Raw genomic sequence first — 18,783 nt, forward strand, 5'->3', positions numbered from 1 at the left:
TGGCAAGGTGCTCCATTATGCTGGAAAAGGCATTGTTCGTCACCAAACTGTTCCTGGATGGTTTTGAGAAGTTGCTCTCGGAGGATGTGTTGGTACCATTCTTTATTCATGGCTGTGTTCTTAGGCAAAATTGTGAGTGAGCCCACTCCCTTGGCTGAGAAGCAACCCCACACATGAATGGTCTCAGGATGCTTTACTGTTGGCACCACACAGGACTGATGGTTGCGCTCACCTTGTCTTCTTCCGGACAAGCTTTTTTCCGGATGCCCCAAACAATCGGAAAGGGATTCATCAGAGATGACTTTACCCCAGTCCTCAGCAGTCCAATCCCTGTACCTTTTCTAGAATATCAGTCTGTCCCTGATGTTTTTCCTGGAGAGAAGTGGCTCCTTTGCTGCCCTTCTTGACACCAGGCCATCCTCCAAAAGTCTTTGCCTCACTGTGCGTGCAGATGCACTCACACCTGCCTGCTGTCATTCCTGAGCAAGCTCTGTACTGGTGGTGCCCCGATCCCGCAGCTGAATCAACTTTAGGAGATGGTCCTGGCGCTTGCTGGACTTTCTTGGCCACCCTGAAGCCTTCTTCACAACAATTGAACCGCTCTCCTTGAAGTTCTTGATGATCCGATAAATAGTTTATTTAGGTGCAATCTTACTGGCAGCAATATCCTTGCCTGTGAAGCCCTTTTTGTGCAAAGCAATGATGACAGCACGTGTTTCCTTGCAGGTAACCATGGTTGACCCTCCTTTTGAAGCTTCCAGTCTGTTATTCGAACTCAATCAGCATGACAGTGATCTCCAGCCTTGTCCTCGTCAACACTCACACCTGTGTTAATCCTCTTACATCTAGACGTTCCGCTAGCGGAACACCTGCTCCAATATCCAATGATAGGCGTGGCGCGAATTACAATGTCCTCAAAAAACCCAAAACTTCCATTTTTCAAACATATGACTATTTTACACCATTTTAAAGAGAAGACTCTCCTTTATCTAACCACACTGTCCGATTTCAAAAAGGCTTTACAGCGAAAGCAAAACATTAGATTATGTCAGCAGAGTACCCAGCCAGAAATAATCAGACACCCATTTTTCAAGCTAGCATATAATGTCACAAAAAACAAAACCACAGCTAAATGCAGCACTAACCTTTGATGATCTTCATCAGATGACACGCCTAGGACATTATGTTATACAATACATGCATGTTTTGTTCAATCAAGTTCATATTTATATCAAAAACCAGCTTTTTACATTAGCATGTGACGTTCAGAACTAGCATTCCCACCGAACACTTCCGGTGAATTTACTAAATTACTCACGATAAACGTTCACAAAAAACATAACAATTATTTTAAGAATTATAGATACAGAACTCCTTTGTGCAATCGAGGTGTCCGATTTTAAAATAGCTTTTCGGTGAAAGCACATTTTGCAATATTCTGAGTAGATAGCCCAGCCATCACAGCTAGCTATTTTGACACCCACCAAGTTTGACCCTCACCAAACTCCGATTTACTATTAGAAAAGTTTGATTACCTTTGGTGTTCTTCGTCAGAATGCACTCCCAGGACTGCTACTTCAATAACAAATGTTGGTTTGGTTCAAAATAATCCATAGTTATATCCAAATAGCGGCGTTTTGTTTGTGCGTTCAAGACACTATCCAAGGGTGACGAAGGGTTACGCGCCCGACGCGTTTCGTGACAAAAAAATTATAAATATTCCATTACCGTACTTCGAAGCATGTCAACCGCTGTTTAAAATCAATTTTTATGCCATTTTTCTCATAAAAAAAGCGATAATATTCTGACCGGGAGTGGTTGTTTTCGTTCAAAGAGAGAGAAAGTAAACATAGAGTCGACTCGGGCACGCGCCTCAGTCTCATAGTACTCTGACCGACCACTATCCAAACGCGCTAATGTTTTTCAGCTAAGGCCTGCAAAGCCACGATTCAGCTTTTTACCGCCTTCTGAGAGCCCATGGGAGCCGTAGGAAGTGTCACGTAACAGCAGAGATCCCCTGTTTTGGATAGAGATAATCAAGAAGGCCAAGAAATGGTCAGACAGGGTACTTCCTGTACAGAATCTTCTCAGGTTTTGGCCTGCCAAATGAGTTCTGTTATACTCACAGACACCATTCAAACAGTTTTAGAAACTTTGGAGTGTTTTCTATCCAAAGCTAATAATTATATGCATATTCTAGTTTCTGGGCAGGAGTAATAATCAGATTAAATCGGGTACGTTTTTTATCCGGCAGTGAAAATACTGCCCCCTATCCATAACAGGTTAACGAGAGAATCACTGACATGATGTCAGCTGGTCCTTTTGTGGCAGGGCTGAAATGCAGTGGGAATGTTTTGGGGGGATTCAGTTCATTTGCATGGCAAAGAGGGACTTTGCAATTAATTGCAATTCATCTAATCACTCTTCATAACATTCTGGAGTATATGCAAATTGCCATCATACAAACTGTGGCAGCAGACTTTGTGAAAATTAATATTTGTGTCATTCTCAAAACTTTTGGCCACGACTGTAGTGTGACAAACAGCTGACTTTTCACCCTATACTCAAACTGTGTGGTTTCTCATTTTTCCTCATGGACCTGTAGCGGCAAACCCTTATGCTGACCTCTCCTGTCACTTTGTCCCTGTTCGAAACGGTTTGGAATAAAAAGAATGAGCAATCATAATGTTAACTAGCTACTGTAAAAGACATGTCTTAAACTATGTTACAGCTTTCAGTAAATGTTCTTGTCTGGTCTGATAGGCAACTTGGCTATACATAGTTGAAAAGGTAACTGGAAACAACGTTTGAATCCTTTTTTCCACTTGGAGGTCGGTGCTTTGCTATTTGTCTTGGACAGACGATGTACATCCGTCACTGTTATCTTTGGCAGCTCTTGCAAGCGCCTTGAGTAAAACAGTGCCATGGTTGCAGTGGCGGTTCTAGACCCCTTCAACTGGGGGGGGCCAAGCTGGGGCCAGTTGTACTGTTAGAGGGGCCAGTTACATTAGACGTTATTGTTGTCATATCATTTTCTTCACTGCATTGCTGGCATTAGCAGGCAAAAGACCATGTTCATAATCATCATCTTTGCCACTGTCTAATAACGATATTAAAAATGAGTTATGTAAAAATGATTTCCTACTCCACATTAAGGGGGGCCACAAGGGGGTCCAAAATTGTTGTCACAAGTGTAACCGATGTGAAATGGCTAGCTAGTTAGCGGTGGTGCGCGCTTATAGCGTTTCAATCGGCGACGTCACTCGCTCTGCGACCTTAGGTAGTTGTTCCCCTTGCGCTGCAAGGGCCGTGGCTTTTGTAGCGCAATGGGTAACGATGCTTGATGTGTAGATGTGTGCAGAGAGTCCCTGGTTCAAGCCCAGGTCGGGGCGAGGAGAGGGACGGAAGCTATACTGTTACACAGGGGCACTGGCCCCCTCTGCCCCCCCCAGGACCGCTAGTGCATGGTCGGTAAGGGTGGGGGGCGTTGGCTAATTGCCAGCCACCTTACTAGCTGGCATGTTAATAGCTAGCTAGCTAAGAGACAAAAAAAGACACAGAACACAATAATTTAATTACAAAAATCAGTAACAGAACGGATAAACAGAATTTTCAACAAGAATGATAAAAAAAACGCTATAGAAATATGATTATATTAATTTACTGAGAAAATTATAAAAGGAGTGACTTCAATGCTAGTATGGCTACAATCAAGCTGACAGGAAGCTATGTATCGGGCGAAGCTGGGGCAATTGTGCGCCATCCTATGGGACTCCCAACTACGGCCAGTTGTAATACAGCCTGGATTTGAACCAAGGCGTCTGTAGTGACATCTCAAGTACTGAGATACAGTGCCTTAGACCGCTGCGCCACTCGGGAGCCCCATATAGCTGTGTTATTTTCTTTGGGTAATATGGTAAACGCTTCAAATTGGCTTTCCATTATGTCAGACAAAAGCAGAAACCTGTCACGAATCTTTCCGTCGTTGGCATTATAATTGTGTGTGAATACCTGGCAGTAATTGGCTAGATCAGCCAGGCTTGGGGAAAAAAACCAATGGAAAAACAAGGCGCTAAGGGGGCGGGACAGGCTACTATACAAACCTTGTGGTCGTGAAAAAAAGTTTCAGTTTTCTCAGTTCATCAACATTTCGTTGTACATGTGAATTTTTTGTCTTCTGTTTAACTTGGAAGCGTTGATAAATCTTGTCACCTTCATATATCTGCTCCAGCTTTTAATTGATAGTCAGACCAGGTTATCTTTACAAGCGTTTAGAAAAGTCGAGAAATATGTCTTATTTTGAGATTCCGGAGATTTTCAAAGCTCTGCTTGAGGATCCCTTCACTATTCCTACCCTTGATTACAACGGTAAGAAGAAGCGAAATAATCGTATTTTTTTGTGTGCAAATTGTCAATAAATTGCATTGTGACTGAATGATCAGGAATAATGTTTTCCCAGCACGGTAGTAAATGAATCCACGCGCGACAATGTTGCAACTCAAAACATATTTGATACAGTACGTTTGTTTTCAATAAATGTATGTTAACAGGCTCTTCGACTATAAATACAATATTTTGGAGTGATTTCTCCCTGCTTATCCTATATATTGAGTAACATTAATAAAATCCTGGTGCCATTTTGACAGTATCTTCTAGCCTTGGCAACTTGGTTACAAGAACGACCTCAGATTAGCCTATCGTGTAAGAAAGAGCGTTGGGCCAGTAACCGAACGGTGGCTGGTTCGAGGTAGGCTATAGGTTTAGAGCGTTGGGCCAGTAAAAGACAGGTTGCGGGTTCAAATCCCCGAGCCGGCAAGGTGGAAAAATCTGCAGTTCTGCTCTTGACCAAGGCAGTTAACCAAACCACTGCTCCCCTGGCGTTGATCTCAATTATGGCAGCCCCTGCACCTCTCTGATTCAGAGGGTTAAATGCGGAAGACATTTCGGTTGAATGAATTCAGTTGTGCAATTGACTATAGCCTTGTTCACACTGCAGGCTTTAACGCTCAAATCAGTTTTGGAATGTCCAAACACCAAATCGGATGTGTGTGTTTTCAAACAGCAGTCATTTGCTGACATGGCTACACTAGTTGTCATAGTGACGACGGGTGTGTAGGCTGATTGGTGGTGCTCGTGCTTCCTATCACTGAGAACTTATATAGAAAGCTAAGGTGACAACAATACTTTTAAAGCCTCTGTAAAACCTAATGACTAATGATGCAACCTGTCCACGTTTCCCAGTTGCTTTGAATGTTCAAAATCATAATTTATGAACACTTTTAAAGCCTCAGGATAAGATGATCCAACTTTCAAAACAAATCCTTTTTGGCTAGCCACAGCTGTCAGCTAAATGGCTAACAATCTACATAGCTGTCTGCAGCGCCGCCAAAAATGAATCTATCAGCACTTAATTCATTGCACACAGCTCACCTGCCAGGCAGTGCAAGGTGGGATATGTATTTTCCAAAACATCCATCCTGTTTGCAACAAGGCACTAAAGTAATACTGCAAAAAATGTGGCAAGGCAATTTACTTTTTGTCAATACAACACATTACTGAGTACCACTCCATATTTTCACGCATAGTGGTGGCTGCGTCATGTTATGTGTATGCTTATAGTCGTTAAGGACTGGAGTTTTTGGGGGATAAAAAATACATGGAACGGAGCTAAGCACAGGCAAAATCCTGGAGGAAAACCTGGTTCAATCTGCTTTCCACCAGACACTTTGAGATTAATTACCCTTTCAGCTGGACAATGATCTAAAACAGAGGGCCAGATCTACACTGGAGTTGTTTACCAAGAAGACAGTGAATGTTCCTGAGTGGCCGACTTACAGTTTTGACTTAAATCTGTTTGAAAATCTATGGCAAGACCTGAAAATGGTTGTCTAGCGATGACCAACAACCAATTTGACAGAGCTTGAATAATTTTGAAGAGAATAATGGACAAATGTAGCACAATTCAGGTGTGGAAAGCCCTTAGACTGACCCAGAAAGACTCACAGCTGTAATCGCTGCCAAAGGTGCTTCTACAAAGTATTGACTCAGCAGTGTGAATAGTTATGTAAGTGAGATATTTCTGTATTTCGTTTTCAATACATTTCAAAAAACATTTTTACTTTGTCATTATGGGGTATTGTGTGTAAATAGGTGAGAGAAAAAAATCTATTTAATACATTTTGAATTCAGGCTGTAACACAACCAAATGTGGAATAAGTCAAGGGGTATGAATACTTTCTGAAGGCACTGTAAAACCTAATGACTAATGAAGTGGGTCTAGGGTATCCGGGAGGATGTGAGCCATGATCAGCCTTTCAAAGCATTTCATGGCTTTCCTACGTGAGTGCTACGGGGCGGTAATCATTTAGGCAGGTTAATTTTGCTTCTTTAGGCACAGGGACTATGCTGGTCTGCTTGAAACATGTAGGTTTTACAGACATCAGTCAGGGAGAGGTTGAAAATGTCAGTGAAGACACTTGCCAGTTGGTTTGCGCATGCTTTGAGTACACGTCCAGGTAATCCATCTGGCCCCACGGCTTTGTGAATGTTGACCTGTGTTTAAAGGTCTTGCTGACATCGGCTACCGAGAGTGTTATCACACAGTCATCCAGAATAGCTGGTGCTCTCGTGCATGCTTCAGGGTTGCTTGCCTCGAAGCGAGCATAAAAGGCATTTAGCTTATCTGGTAGGCTCGCGTCATTGGGCAGCTCACGTCTGGGTTGCCCTTTGTAGTCCGTAATAGTTTTCAAGCCCTGCCACATCCGACGAGCGTCAGAGCCGGTGTAGTATGACTCGATTTTAGTCCTGTATTGACTTTTGCCTGTTTGATGGTTCGTCGGAGGGCATAGCGAGATTTCTCATAAGCTTCCGGGTTAGAGACCCGCTCCTTGAAAACAGTCCTGTAGCGTAGCATCTGCGTCATCTAACCATTTCCGTATTGAGCAAGTCACTGGTACTTCCTGCTTTAGGTTTTGCTTGTAAGCAGGAATCAGGAGGATATAATTATGGTCAGATTTACCAAATGGAGGGCGGGGGAGAGCTTTGTATGCATCTTTGTGTGTGGAGTAAAGGTGGTCTAGAGGGTTTTTTCCCCCTCTGGTTGCACATGTGACATGCTGGTAAAAATTTGGTAAAACTGATTTAAGTTTGCCTGCATTAAAGTCCTCGGCTACTAGGAGCGCTGCTTCTGGATGAGCATTTTCTGGTTTGCTTATGGCCTTATAGAGTTGGTTGAGTGTGGTCTTAGTGCCGGTCTGTGGAGGTAAATATACGGCTACAAAAAAATATAGATGAGAACTCTCTAGGTAGATAGTGTGGTCTACAGCTTATCATAAGGTACTCTACATCAGGCGCGCAATACCTCGAAACTTCTTTAATATTAGACATTGTGCACCAGCTGTTATTTACAAAAAGACACACACCCCCACCAGACGTAGCTTCTCTGTTCTGCCGGTGCAAGGAAAATCCCGCCAGCTCTATATTAGCCGTGTCGTCATTCAGCAATGATATTACAGTTCTTAATGCTCCGTTGGTAGGATAATCGTTAATCGTAGGTCATCAATTTTATTTTCCAAAGATTGCATGTTAGCAAGTAGGGCAGATGGCAGTGGGAGTTTACTCGCTTGCCTATGGATTCTCAGAAGGCAGCCTGATCTGCGTCCTCTTTTCCTCCGTCTTTTCAACACGCAAATGACGCGGATTTGAGCCTGTTCCCGGGAGAGCAGTATATCCTTCTTGTCGGACTCGTTAAAGGAAAAAGCTTCTTCCAGTTCGTGGTGAGTAATCACTGATGTCCAGAAGGTATTTTCGGTCATAAGAGATGGTAGCAGCAACATTATGTACAAAATAAGTTAAAATAAGTTACAAACAAATGCAAAAAAACTAACAAAATAGCACAATTGGTTAGGAGCATGTAAAACGTCAGCCATCCTCTTTGGCGCCATTTTATACTGTATATTAGGACTATTAACAGCTTTTCAATCATTTGTGAAGCATCTATGAAGGCCTTGTAAAGGGTTTATGAAGGTGTCATAAAGACATGGCAGTGGACAGCATCTCTGTTTTCTCCTCTTGTGCTGTGGTGTGGATGTTGGACTAGTTCTGTGTCAGAGGAGGCTGGTGGGAAGAGCTATGCTATACTGACAGTACAGCACACTCTACTCTTGCAGTATTGCCCCTTAAAAACAACTACAATACATGAATGCTGTCCTTGCCTGTGCTTGATCAGTTTGAAAACAAATGTTTGACAACTCACAATTTAGAATAATGTTTTTAGTAAGGGCTTGTGCATTTGGTTTTCATGGTGCATATCAGTGGAGACTGCTGAGGGAGGACGGCTCATAATTACATTTGTATATGTTTTATTTAACCTTTATTTAACTAGGCAAGTCAGTTAAGAACAAATTCTTATTTACTATGATGGGCCTACATCGGCCAAACCCGGACAACGCTGGGCCAATTGTGCGCCGCCCTATGGACTAGCCCATGTCTGAATATATGTAGGCTGTTTAGTGTCTAGACAAGTGTAGTGTTTATAGTAAAGTATCATGCTTAATGTGGCACAATATCGTACGGAGATGTGTCCATAAATACAGTGACTGAAAAAAATGTGTCAAGGTAAAATGCCAGTAAAATAGCGACACCTCTCTCAAATCGCATAGCTCCGCACCTCCCCCGGGCAATGGAGCAGAGCAGACCGGTCCTTCACGTGTACTCAATTTGAATAGTAGGCGCTCACTGCGCAGTCTTCATTGGTCTCAGTGTTTTATTTTAGCATACGATGATGGCACATGTGTTGCCATGTGACAACGAAGCGAATGAACCAGGGCTCTGTTTCCGTCCTCCTTTCATTTTAGGCTTTAAATGATTTTGCGAAACCGGGCAATTTATGACTCACAATTGCTATGTTATATGGCATAGGCTAGACAATAAAACAAATGTTATTTTCTCACAAAGGAGTCATACCGCCTATAGATTATTGTTTGATGCCCTGAATAGCTGGTAAAATAAATAGGCCTAAAAACACATTTGTTCCTAGAGAAATTGGGGCAATTGTCAAAGTACATTTTGACACTGCATGCGTAGCTGTAAGGTACTGTAACTACACACCAACTCTACCAACATTTGCTTTCCTAAGTGACTGTCTAAGTCTAACGTATATATATCTCATTGAAGTTGTTCCACCCTCCCAACACGTTTTCCTCTAATTTATGCAGAGTTAAAACAGATATATAATTCGGTCAACCAATGGTTGCTCAGAGAATGTTAATATTCATAATGGAAGAGAAGAAAAGCACCAATCAGAACAGGGCTATTGTATATTTTGTACTCAAGAGGTGCGGTTTCGGTTGACCAACAAAACGTTTTTTGTTGCGTTATTTGTAGTCAGGTCATACTCTGAAGAGGTAGTCTAATGTCTTGTCGTTCGCTGTTACATTGTAACATTTAGCCAAATTGCAGTTTCAATAACGGATACTTTTGTTTCACGGAGAGGATATTCTGTTACATTAGCCTATGCTTCATTGTTGAAGGAGCCTATCTTAAAATTTGTTTTTGCGTAATTGCCGTAAAACATGTCAGGAGAGCCGATCACCACCACACTGGAAACCTTCATGGGGTCACCGGGTGCTTTTCCCGTGGTATTGAAGAAAATAATGGAAATGCCCCCACCGAATTTACTCGAGGACGACGATGGTAAGTCTAGTCTAGATGCTTCTCTGTGTGGGGTTTGAACGCATCGTTTGTTATATGAAAATAACTGAGAAGAGGCCGAATTGTGCCGGAGAAAGCCGAATGCGAATACAACGTATGCGATGTTGGAAATTGGTACACAGAATCACACCCTTTCTGTCTGTTGATTTTATAGTGTTATTATCTGTACGAATTCAGCTATCCCTTCATCTGAATTGAAACTAAAATTGGGTAGCTACACTTTAATTCTGGGGTTCGCAGACAGCACACCATTTTTAATGTCAAGTGCACAAGTACAGTGAAATGCCTTTCTTGCAAGCGCCAACAACATTGGAGTAATCGATATCAATGTAGCACTAAAAATAACATAAGGCTAGTTGACAGTAAATTCCTCTCTAAACCTCATCACAACTCCGTAACTTTACTGGAACCACTATTAGTAGGTCACATTTTTCTGTCTAGTAGTGTCAAGGTCCCCTTTCTACCAAATTCTGATGTAGTATTTCATCATATCTCGTCCATTGTTTGAAACATGAACCCTGCATGATCATACTTGTGGGCTAGATTGTCACATGGACGTATGTATGTATGTATGTATGTATGTATGTATGTATGTATGTATGTATGTATGTATGTCCTGAGTGTTTTATCCACAGCCATTTACAATCTACTGAATGACCATGTCAAATAAACCCTTTTCCAATGACTGTCTTCTCCATTTGTTTTATCCAGCCTGCCATAACTCATAAAATTAAGCAATGCTTTTCTGTTTTGCTGCCACAGACAATGACAAGGAGAAGCTGCTTATGGGGGACAATGTGGACCTTGAAGGAGGGAGTGGGATGGGTCCGTCGGCCGCCCTGACCCCTGCCATCTGGGATAAGACTATCCCGTACAATGGGGAGACCTTCCACCTGGAGTACATGGACCTGGAGGAGTTCCTCATGGAGAATGGCATCTCCACCTCGCCCTCGTCCCTGGACGATGCTCTCAACGTGGAGAATGCAGGGAAGACAGAGATGCCCACCACCATGGCAGCCAAGCCCAAGAGAGCCCCAGCCGCCCCCATTTCCCTGCTGCCCATCCTGGAGCTGGATCAGTGTGAGGAAGAAGGGGTCACTATCACCCTCAACAGTGTTGACATCGCAGACGACACAGGTAGGCTGACATCTGTGAGACCTTTAGGACCTTGTGCATTTAAATATTAGTCTGTTAGTGTTGTTACACTGGTAGTTACATGGTATAATGTGTAAGTAATACAAAAAGTGAGGAAAAATGCATTAAAGATCAAAGTAAACCAAGTAAGTTGTTCTCAGTTCTGCCATAGACAGTCAGATAGTCTGAGCACCAAGGACACACATGACACATGTACAGGGAAACACATGCTTGTGTGTTTTGAATGTCATTCAAGGCAGTATGCACTGTCGCTGCCGTAGATGGTGGTGGAAATAGATCGTAGCAATGCTGACCAACAGATGTGGGCTGGGCTCCGTGGAGGCCATCCTTATCAAATGTAGAAGTCTTTAACTTGATGTCTGCCAATTTGAGTCATTGGATTTATTGTAATCTACTCCAGTTCAGGATATAAACAGGATATAGCCAAATATATGGTTCTGGAACAGGACTTACATTACTTGCAGTCTCACATAATAGAATGCCCCATTTACACCAGGAGCATTTATTTACTAACCCTTAAAACTAATAGTAGCATTTTCCCATTAACCCAAACGGTATACTTGGTCACCTGTGTCTCCCCCACAGAGGTGGTGACAGACAAGGACAGGCTGACCCCTGAACCCACTGACCCAGAGGAGATTGAGGTGGACGTGAACTTTGACCCAGATCCTACCGACCTGGTTCTGTCCAGTGTTCCTGGAGGAGAGCTGTTCAACCCACGCAAACACAAGTTCTCAGAGGAGGAACTCAAACCTCAACCGATGATCAAGAAGGCCAAGAAGGTGTATGTACCTGAGGATTCTAAGGTAAAACAGAGACATGGAGGCTGGACATGTGGGTTTGGTATGTAGGTAGGTGTACACAGCTTTTTCTAATTCCAAGAAGAGGAATTGGATTTTGTTTATAATTTTTTTTTAATATTTAATTTTGTATTACAGTACCATCAGTTAGTTCATAGAGCATTCAGCCATTCTGAAGGTCGCTTTAAATAAATTCACCAATGAGTGAAAACAAGAGTTTGTTTTTCAAGGACGCTTTCAATAACTTAGCAGCGACATTGAATTGAAAGCATGCTCTCAGCATCAAGATCGCTTTCAATAACAACCTTGTTCTCTCTCTCTTTCTCCCGGTACTCTCTGCTCTTTCTCTTTGCCCCTCTACACCTCTCTCTTCTCACCAGGATGAAAAGTACTGGCAGAGGAGGAAGAAGAACAATGTGGCTGCGAAGCGTTCCCGGGACGCGCGGCGACTCAAGGAGAACCAGATCACAGTGCGGGCGGCGTTCCTGGAGCGCGAGAACACGGCGCTACGACAGGAAGTGGGCGAGCTACGGAAGGACTTTGCCCGCAGCAAGAATGTCGTGGCCCGCTACGCGGCCAAATTTGGAGAGCTGTAAGGGACCAAACACAGACAACCGCTGGCCGGTGCACACAGGTTGCATCAGCCAGTCACTTCATTTTGGTCAGGTCACTAAGTAGTAACATCCTTAGTTTATTGTGGTCAGGAATCAGTTGTGAATACCCACTGTTGCGCTTCATGTGATAATGAAACATTAACCCTCCCCTCTTCACCTCATGTTAACTCCTCCCCTTCCTCTCCTGGTAAATCATCTACTTTTTCTCTTTTCTTTCAAGTGCACCGCTGGAAGACAAGTAGGCTACTAGTGATTTTATTTGTGGCAAAACAAGTGAATAAATGAGTCGAATGGATTGATGGATCAGATGATGAAGAGGAATGTGGAAGACCCCTACTTATTGTTTTTAAAACTTGTGTGAGTCGATTTTTATATTTAAGTGCTTATTTCAATGCACTACAATGAGTGCATTTTTGGTCATGTTTTGTACACCATTGGTCAGTAAAAAGATAATTGTGTTCATATTTTGAGGGATTGAAATTGGTGGGGTGAGGGTGTGTGACATTTTACTAAGTAAACTGAAAATGATTTTGATCTTTTAGGGTTTTAGTCTAAACTAGCATGGCTTATACTTTTACTGTGAACTTTGGTCTCAATGGGACTCCCCCTGCAAAAAAACTGCTTAAATAAAATGCATAAATAACCGTCAAATCCAATAACTCAAGTTAATCAGGGGACTATTACTGCTTGGTAGTAGTTGTAAAACCATGTCAGGAAGACCTTCAATACAAATCTCTTCCTGTATAAGTACATGTTAAAACTTGCTCCAAACTGTACATAATGATTTGTAATATTTCAGTCTCTCTGTCTTCAGTCAATTGTCCACTGCCCTTGGATCCTTGTCATTTCAAGGAAATTGATTCACTCTTCAGGTTCTCAGTGTTTTGTGGTTTTTATTAAGAAATGCTTCAAAAAGTGGTGTACAGTATAGAACCCACTAAATGCATGTAAATAGTAGCAGAGCTATATTTTCTAGACTTTTTCCTTAGTTCGAAATATAACTCGATACAAAAACATTATAAACCAGTTGACTTACAGTATCTATGACATAACAGTGCAATTTATGAGTTTTCTGCAGTTCGAGTATGTGTTCAACCAAAAGTAAAACTCCAACCTTGCTCCTGTTTACTACTTTGGAATGCTTGGAAAGCAGTTTATCCAACGTCTCTGGGACCTTGATCTTCTACAGACATGCAGATATGGACAGTTACCACACTCAATGTAAAAAGGTGAAATGTTATTGTGCTTGTGCTCCGTCTGCAATGAGTAGAATACATTTTAGTTACCTCATATGAAACTGGAAAACAGGCTACACCTGAAATTTGGTTAAGTTTGTATGTTGAAGTTTTTTAAAATTGCTTTTGATAAATGTTGCTGTTTTTGAAATTCCTTTTGGTAAAACCAGGAAGTTTCTCAACACATCAATGTGGTTTGAACTGGGCCTCAGTTTCAACAAGGACCTCCAAGTGTCTTCAGCCGACTCATTGCGATGCCCAGTGTCTGTTTACATTACCATATTAGACCCCAAAACTCAAGTCTCTTTTCAAGGTTTCTGTCTCCTGGGTTTTTCCCTTTGGCCTGTGTGTTTCTTTGTTACCAAGCCCGCTTGTCACGTTCCTAATACCTGCTGATGTAATAAGAGGAAAATAGGTGATTGCAGTGCTTCCAGCTCATGTTTGGGGAAATTCTTTGAAGATTTATCTTTGGAAAGTAGTCTGGATTTAATTTTTGTAAAGATATTTGAAAGTTGGTTTTGTGTGTGTTAACAGATGAGAAACTCATTCAAATTGAAAGATTCATTTATTGGTTGTTTGCTAAATCTGGACAAGATAAGACAACCCTTTGTGTGTTAGAGTTCTTCCAGTCTTTAGCCTTCTCTCTAGGGTCAGTTTCCAACTAAATTCATTGTTACCCTGGCTTAAATAACCAGTATTTTCTGCTCTTATATATGAATTCCGTTGGCCGTTATAATACACTATAACTCTAGATCAGTGCTCAAAGCTGATATCTGCACAAAATTATCTAACATCATTCGGGCTTTCATTAATAATGTAGGAAAGCATTCCAAGATTTTGATTTGGAAAAGCTGGTATACGATGTAAGTTTTATGGAATATAAAATAATATCTTGATTTCCATAAACCAGTAAACAATGTCAGTAAAATACTGACTTGATTGGGTTACCGCTAAACATTAGCACACTTCCTGACATGTTCAATATTTTTTGGGGAAAAAAGTATTGTGCTACAACCTGCTACAACATTTTAAGAAAATGCGCACATATGTTGTACAACTGGTGCAGGGAAAATTCTTAGAACTGTTGGAGAATTATCTTTTTTTTTTAATGTTGTATACAAATTTTGTGGCATTTTATGTGTGGATAACGTATGCCCTGTATATGAATAAAGCATTGTTGAAAACTGAGCGCACAGTGAAGGTGTTGTTTTGTGGCTAAATTACATGTTTGAGTGTAATATGACACCCTGTCTCTCTGCAATACTACTATCTACTTTCATGAGGCACTGGGTAAAAGCTGACAGACATGACAGTCTTTAGAAGAAACCAGCCAGACAAAGGAACACACCATGAATACCCTTTCAGGACAGAGTTTATCCATTGGCTCTTTTTTGGCATTTTACTTGGTCTTAAAAGAAACATCTGTCCATGCCAGGTGTTGTGTAACACATTCAGTCATTGTTGTATAAGCCTCTCTCTGAAACGATGCCATCTGTTGGGGGAGATGGGGAGGAAGAAATGATGAGGAACTGGCCAAGACCAGCAAGTAATAGGGCTTGATTGAAATTGCAGCCGACAGTGCAGACGACTGACAGATCTACAACGAACCTTGCATCATAAATAACTACTCATTATTTATTGTAGATCAGTCAGCCAGTCACAATTGACCGATGATACATGACGTTTTACCTGGATGAATCAATGTTATTTCCATGTCATTTCCACACAAAAAAATCAGTGTGACGTTGAATCAACGTGGAAAACTGATTGGACTTGCAAAAAGTCAACATTAGGACATTTATGGCATTTCACTTGGTCTTAAAAGAAACTTCTGGCCATGCCAGGTGTTTAACACATTCAGTCACTATTGCATAAACCTCTCTCTGAGACTGGGAGAAACCATGAAACGCTGAATTTACCTAACCAAAGGTGTAAATCTAAACTAGACATTGAACTGACATCTGTGCCCAGTGGGTAGTCCATGAGGTTATGCGATGGGACCAACCATAGTTAGAGGACTCATCTTTATATTTGTCTCATTATGGTGTCTGTGACAGCATAGGCAGCACTATAGAGGAGTCATAACTGCATATGTGGAGTGTTTCTGAAAGTGGTGTTGCAAAATAATTGGGAGGAACAACATACGTGGGTGTATGGAAACATAATAGCTAATTGGACAGATTGGTTGATACTCAAGTCTGTTTTGTTACTTCCTCATAGCATTTTAGCTAAGCCTAACTCTTCTCCTAACCTCCCACGTTAATAATCCTAACCAGTTTAGCTAAAATGCTACAAGGAAACAGCAAGCAGCCCCAAATTCCCTCACAAACCTCTACAGATGCACCATTGAGAGCATCCTGTCGGGCTGTATTGCACCGTCCACAACTGCAGGGCTCTCCAGAGGGTGGTGTGGTCAGCCCAACACACCATCGGGGGCACACTGCCTGCCCTCCAGGACATATACAGCACCCGGTGTCAAAAGAAGGCCAAGAAGATCATCAAGGACCTCAGCCACCCGAGCCACGGCCTGTTAACCCCACTACCATCTAGAAGGCGGAGACAGTACAGGTGCATCAAAGCTGGGAACGAGAAACTGATAAACAGTTTCTATCCCTAGGCCATCAAACTGTTAAACAGCCACTGCTAGACGGCTTCCACCCAGTACTCTGCCCCTCAATCACCAGCCGGCTACCACTGGGTACTCTACCCTGCAGGTAGAATATACATTTGCATACAGTCCTTCTCTTGTTAATAGCCTTGTTGCTCTACTTGTACTCTCAGTTATACTATTGTGTACAGTGGACTGGGTTACCTCTGTTTCTCCTGTTACAGAACCACTGCCATTCCACTACTATATCTCTCTCACTTTGCATCCCATGTTTATCTTCTACTGTGATTGAATAAAGTTCCGGGGTGTATTAACTCTTGGACTGCTTTATTCCCCTCTAACCGGGGGCGGTGTCAGTGAGTCACAAACCAGTAAAATACTTAGAGCCGGATCGCTCTCTTTCACATTTGGGATTATTGTGTGCTTGTGGACATTTACTGCATTGATTGGTAGGAACTCGGAACATGAGCATTTCGCTGCACCCGCTAAACTGTGTATGCAACAAATACAATTTTATTTGTCTTGCGTTGCAACCAATCTGCCCAATTTGCTGTTGTTTCCATATGTTGACCCTCCCACTTATTTCGCAATGCCCACTTTCAGACACATGGTGCTTTTTTTACCCCTTTTTTGTGATATCCAATTGGTAGTTACAGTCTTGTCCCATCACTGCAACTCCTGTACGGAATCGGGAGAGGCGAAGGTTGAGAGCCATGCGACCTCCAAAACACGACCCCGCCAAGCCGCACTGCTTCTTGACACACTGCTTGCTTAACCCGGAAACCAGCCGCACCAATGTGTCAGAGGAAACACCCTACAGCTGACGTCCGCATCAGCGTGCATGCGCCCGGCCGCCACAAGGAGGCGTTAGAGCGCGATGGGACAAGAACATCCCAGCCGACCAAACCCTCCCTAACCCAGATGACGCTGGGCCAATTGTATGCCACCTCATGGGTCTCCAGGTCGCGGCCGGCTGCGACACAGACTGGGATCGAACCCGGATCTGTAGTGACGCCTCTAGACCGCTGCGCCACTCGGGAGGCCACATGGTGCTTTTAAGATAACTGTGAACTTGTAGAAAAAAGTTCAAATCATGACGTCAGTCATCTTCAGGTCAGAATGTTAGAGCTCTAGAAATAAGCCCAAGTTCCTGACTTGGAATTCCGAGTTGAATGACCATTCAAAACTTCTTCTTTTTCGCGGCAACACTCGCACATATGCAGTTACCCATACTTGCCATTGAGGCCATCTCCGTTTTGAAGAAGTCAATATTCTTATTTTGTGTTGAAAAAAAAGCATAAAGGTTAAAATTGTGATTTACCGCCACCTGCAGTGCTGGAGTCCTGAATCACATCTTGTGTCATTCATTTGTAGCCACTAGATGGCGGTGATATAGCTTAATAAAGCCATTTACAAACCATACAACTACATTTGAAGACATCCTAACTTCAGTGGTGTAATGTCCTACTTAAGTCGTTTTTGGGGGTATCTGTTCTTTACTACTTATATTTTTGTCTACTTTTACTTCACTACATTCCTAAAGAAAATAATGTACTTTTTACCCCATACATTTTCCCTAACACCCAAAAGTACTCGTTACATTTTTAATGCTTAGCAGGACAGGAAAATTGTGAAATTCATGCACTTCCCAAGAGAACATCCCTACTGCCTCTGATCTGACGGACTCACTAAATACAAATTATTTGTTTGTAAATATGTCTGAGTGTTGGAGCGTGCCGCTGGGTCTCCGTAACAACAAAAAAAAAAACAGAAAATGGTGCTGTTTTGCTAAATATAAGGAATTTGAAATGATTTATACTTTTACTTTTGATAGTTAAGTATATTTTAGCAATTACATTTACTTTTGATACTTAAGTATATTTAAAACCAAATACTTTTAGACTCTAACTCAAGTAGTATTTTACTGGGTGACTTTCACTTGAGTCATTTTCTATTAAGGTATCTTTACTTTTACTCAAGTATGACAATTGGGTACTTTTTCTCACCACTGAATCACACAAGCCTAACTTCCCCTCACAGACCCATCAGTTTCGCTAAAGTCCCGTTAGTTTGGCTGCTCAGCCTACCTTAGTTATCCCTCAACCGTCATAGACCTGCCATTCCCAACCAATCAGAGCGATTGGAAATGCGCGTCTGGACACTGCACCCGCCCACTCAGGTCAGCGTTATCGTCGTCGGAAGGAAGACGCATGTTTCTTAGGACTGTTTATTGTCGACAGTAACACGAATGTCTGAATGTTGTGTGTGCATCGAAATAGCCATAACAAGATTCCAAGTCATTCGGATTACCAAAAACCATATAAACATCTTCAAATGAAACAGCTGTGTCTGTGTGTGGTGGTGACTATCATGAGTACAGTGATGGGCCTCAACATCGTGTTCTAACTGGACAGCACTATTGAGGACAGAACCAACCCATAAGTATTTGTGAGGGCATTTACAGCCGACTGCTCAAACGGGTGAGGGCATACCAGCCAATCGTTTTTACGTGGTCCTTCTAACCGTATTTTTTTTTACATGTTCCGTCATTTCTCCGGACTTAGCGACCAATAGTTTTTACAATACGTCTGTTTTCCATAAAATATGTTCTTATTTACAAACTGGTTTTCATTGGGAAGGCAGATAAAGCGTTTTTACAA

General features: G+C 42.1%; 1 protein-coding gene across 2 annotated transcripts; it reads left to right on the forward strand.

Annotated features, from left to right (window-relative positions):
- Window positions 1-4,083: 4,083 nt before the first annotated feature.
- On the forward strand, window positions 4,084-14,703 carry tef (thyrotroph embryonic factor). Of its 2 annotated transcripts, none has more exons than XM_014207846.2 (5): window positions 4,084-4,368; window positions 10,474-10,848; window positions 11,452-11,672; window positions 12,047-12,258; window positions 12,501-14,703. In XM_014207846.2, exons 1-5 carry the CDS (start codon window positions 4,290-4,292, stop codon window positions 12,520-12,522), a joined length of 909 nt encoding a protein of 302 aa, XP_014063321.1. In that variant the 5' UTR covers window positions 4,084-4,289; the 3' UTR covers window positions 12,523-14,703.
- The last annotated feature ends 4,080 nt before the right edge of the window (window positions 14,704-18,783 follow it).

This window comes from Salmo salar, chromosome ssa01 (assembly GCF_905237065.1).
Source record: "Salmo salar chromosome ssa01, Ssal_v3.1, whole genome shotgun sequence".
Classification (NCBI taxonomy): domain Eukaryota; kingdom Metazoa; phylum Chordata; class Actinopteri; order Salmoniformes; family Salmonidae; genus Salmo; species Salmo salar.

Bases quoted from the DNA above. Each gene is read 5' to 3' on its own strand.
- tef (XM_014207846.2), top strand. From the start codon at position 4,290: ATGTCTTATTTTGAGATTCCGGAGATTTTCAAAGCTCTGCTTGAGGAT. The intron at 10,849-11,451 runs GTAGGCTGACAT...TCTCCCCCACAG, and splicing joins TGACATCGCAGACGACACAG to AGGTGGTGACAGACAAGGAC. The intron at 12,259-12,500 runs GTAAGGGACCAA...TTTTCTTTCAAG, and splicing joins GCGGCCAAATTTGGAGAGCT to TGCACCGCTGGAAGACAAGT.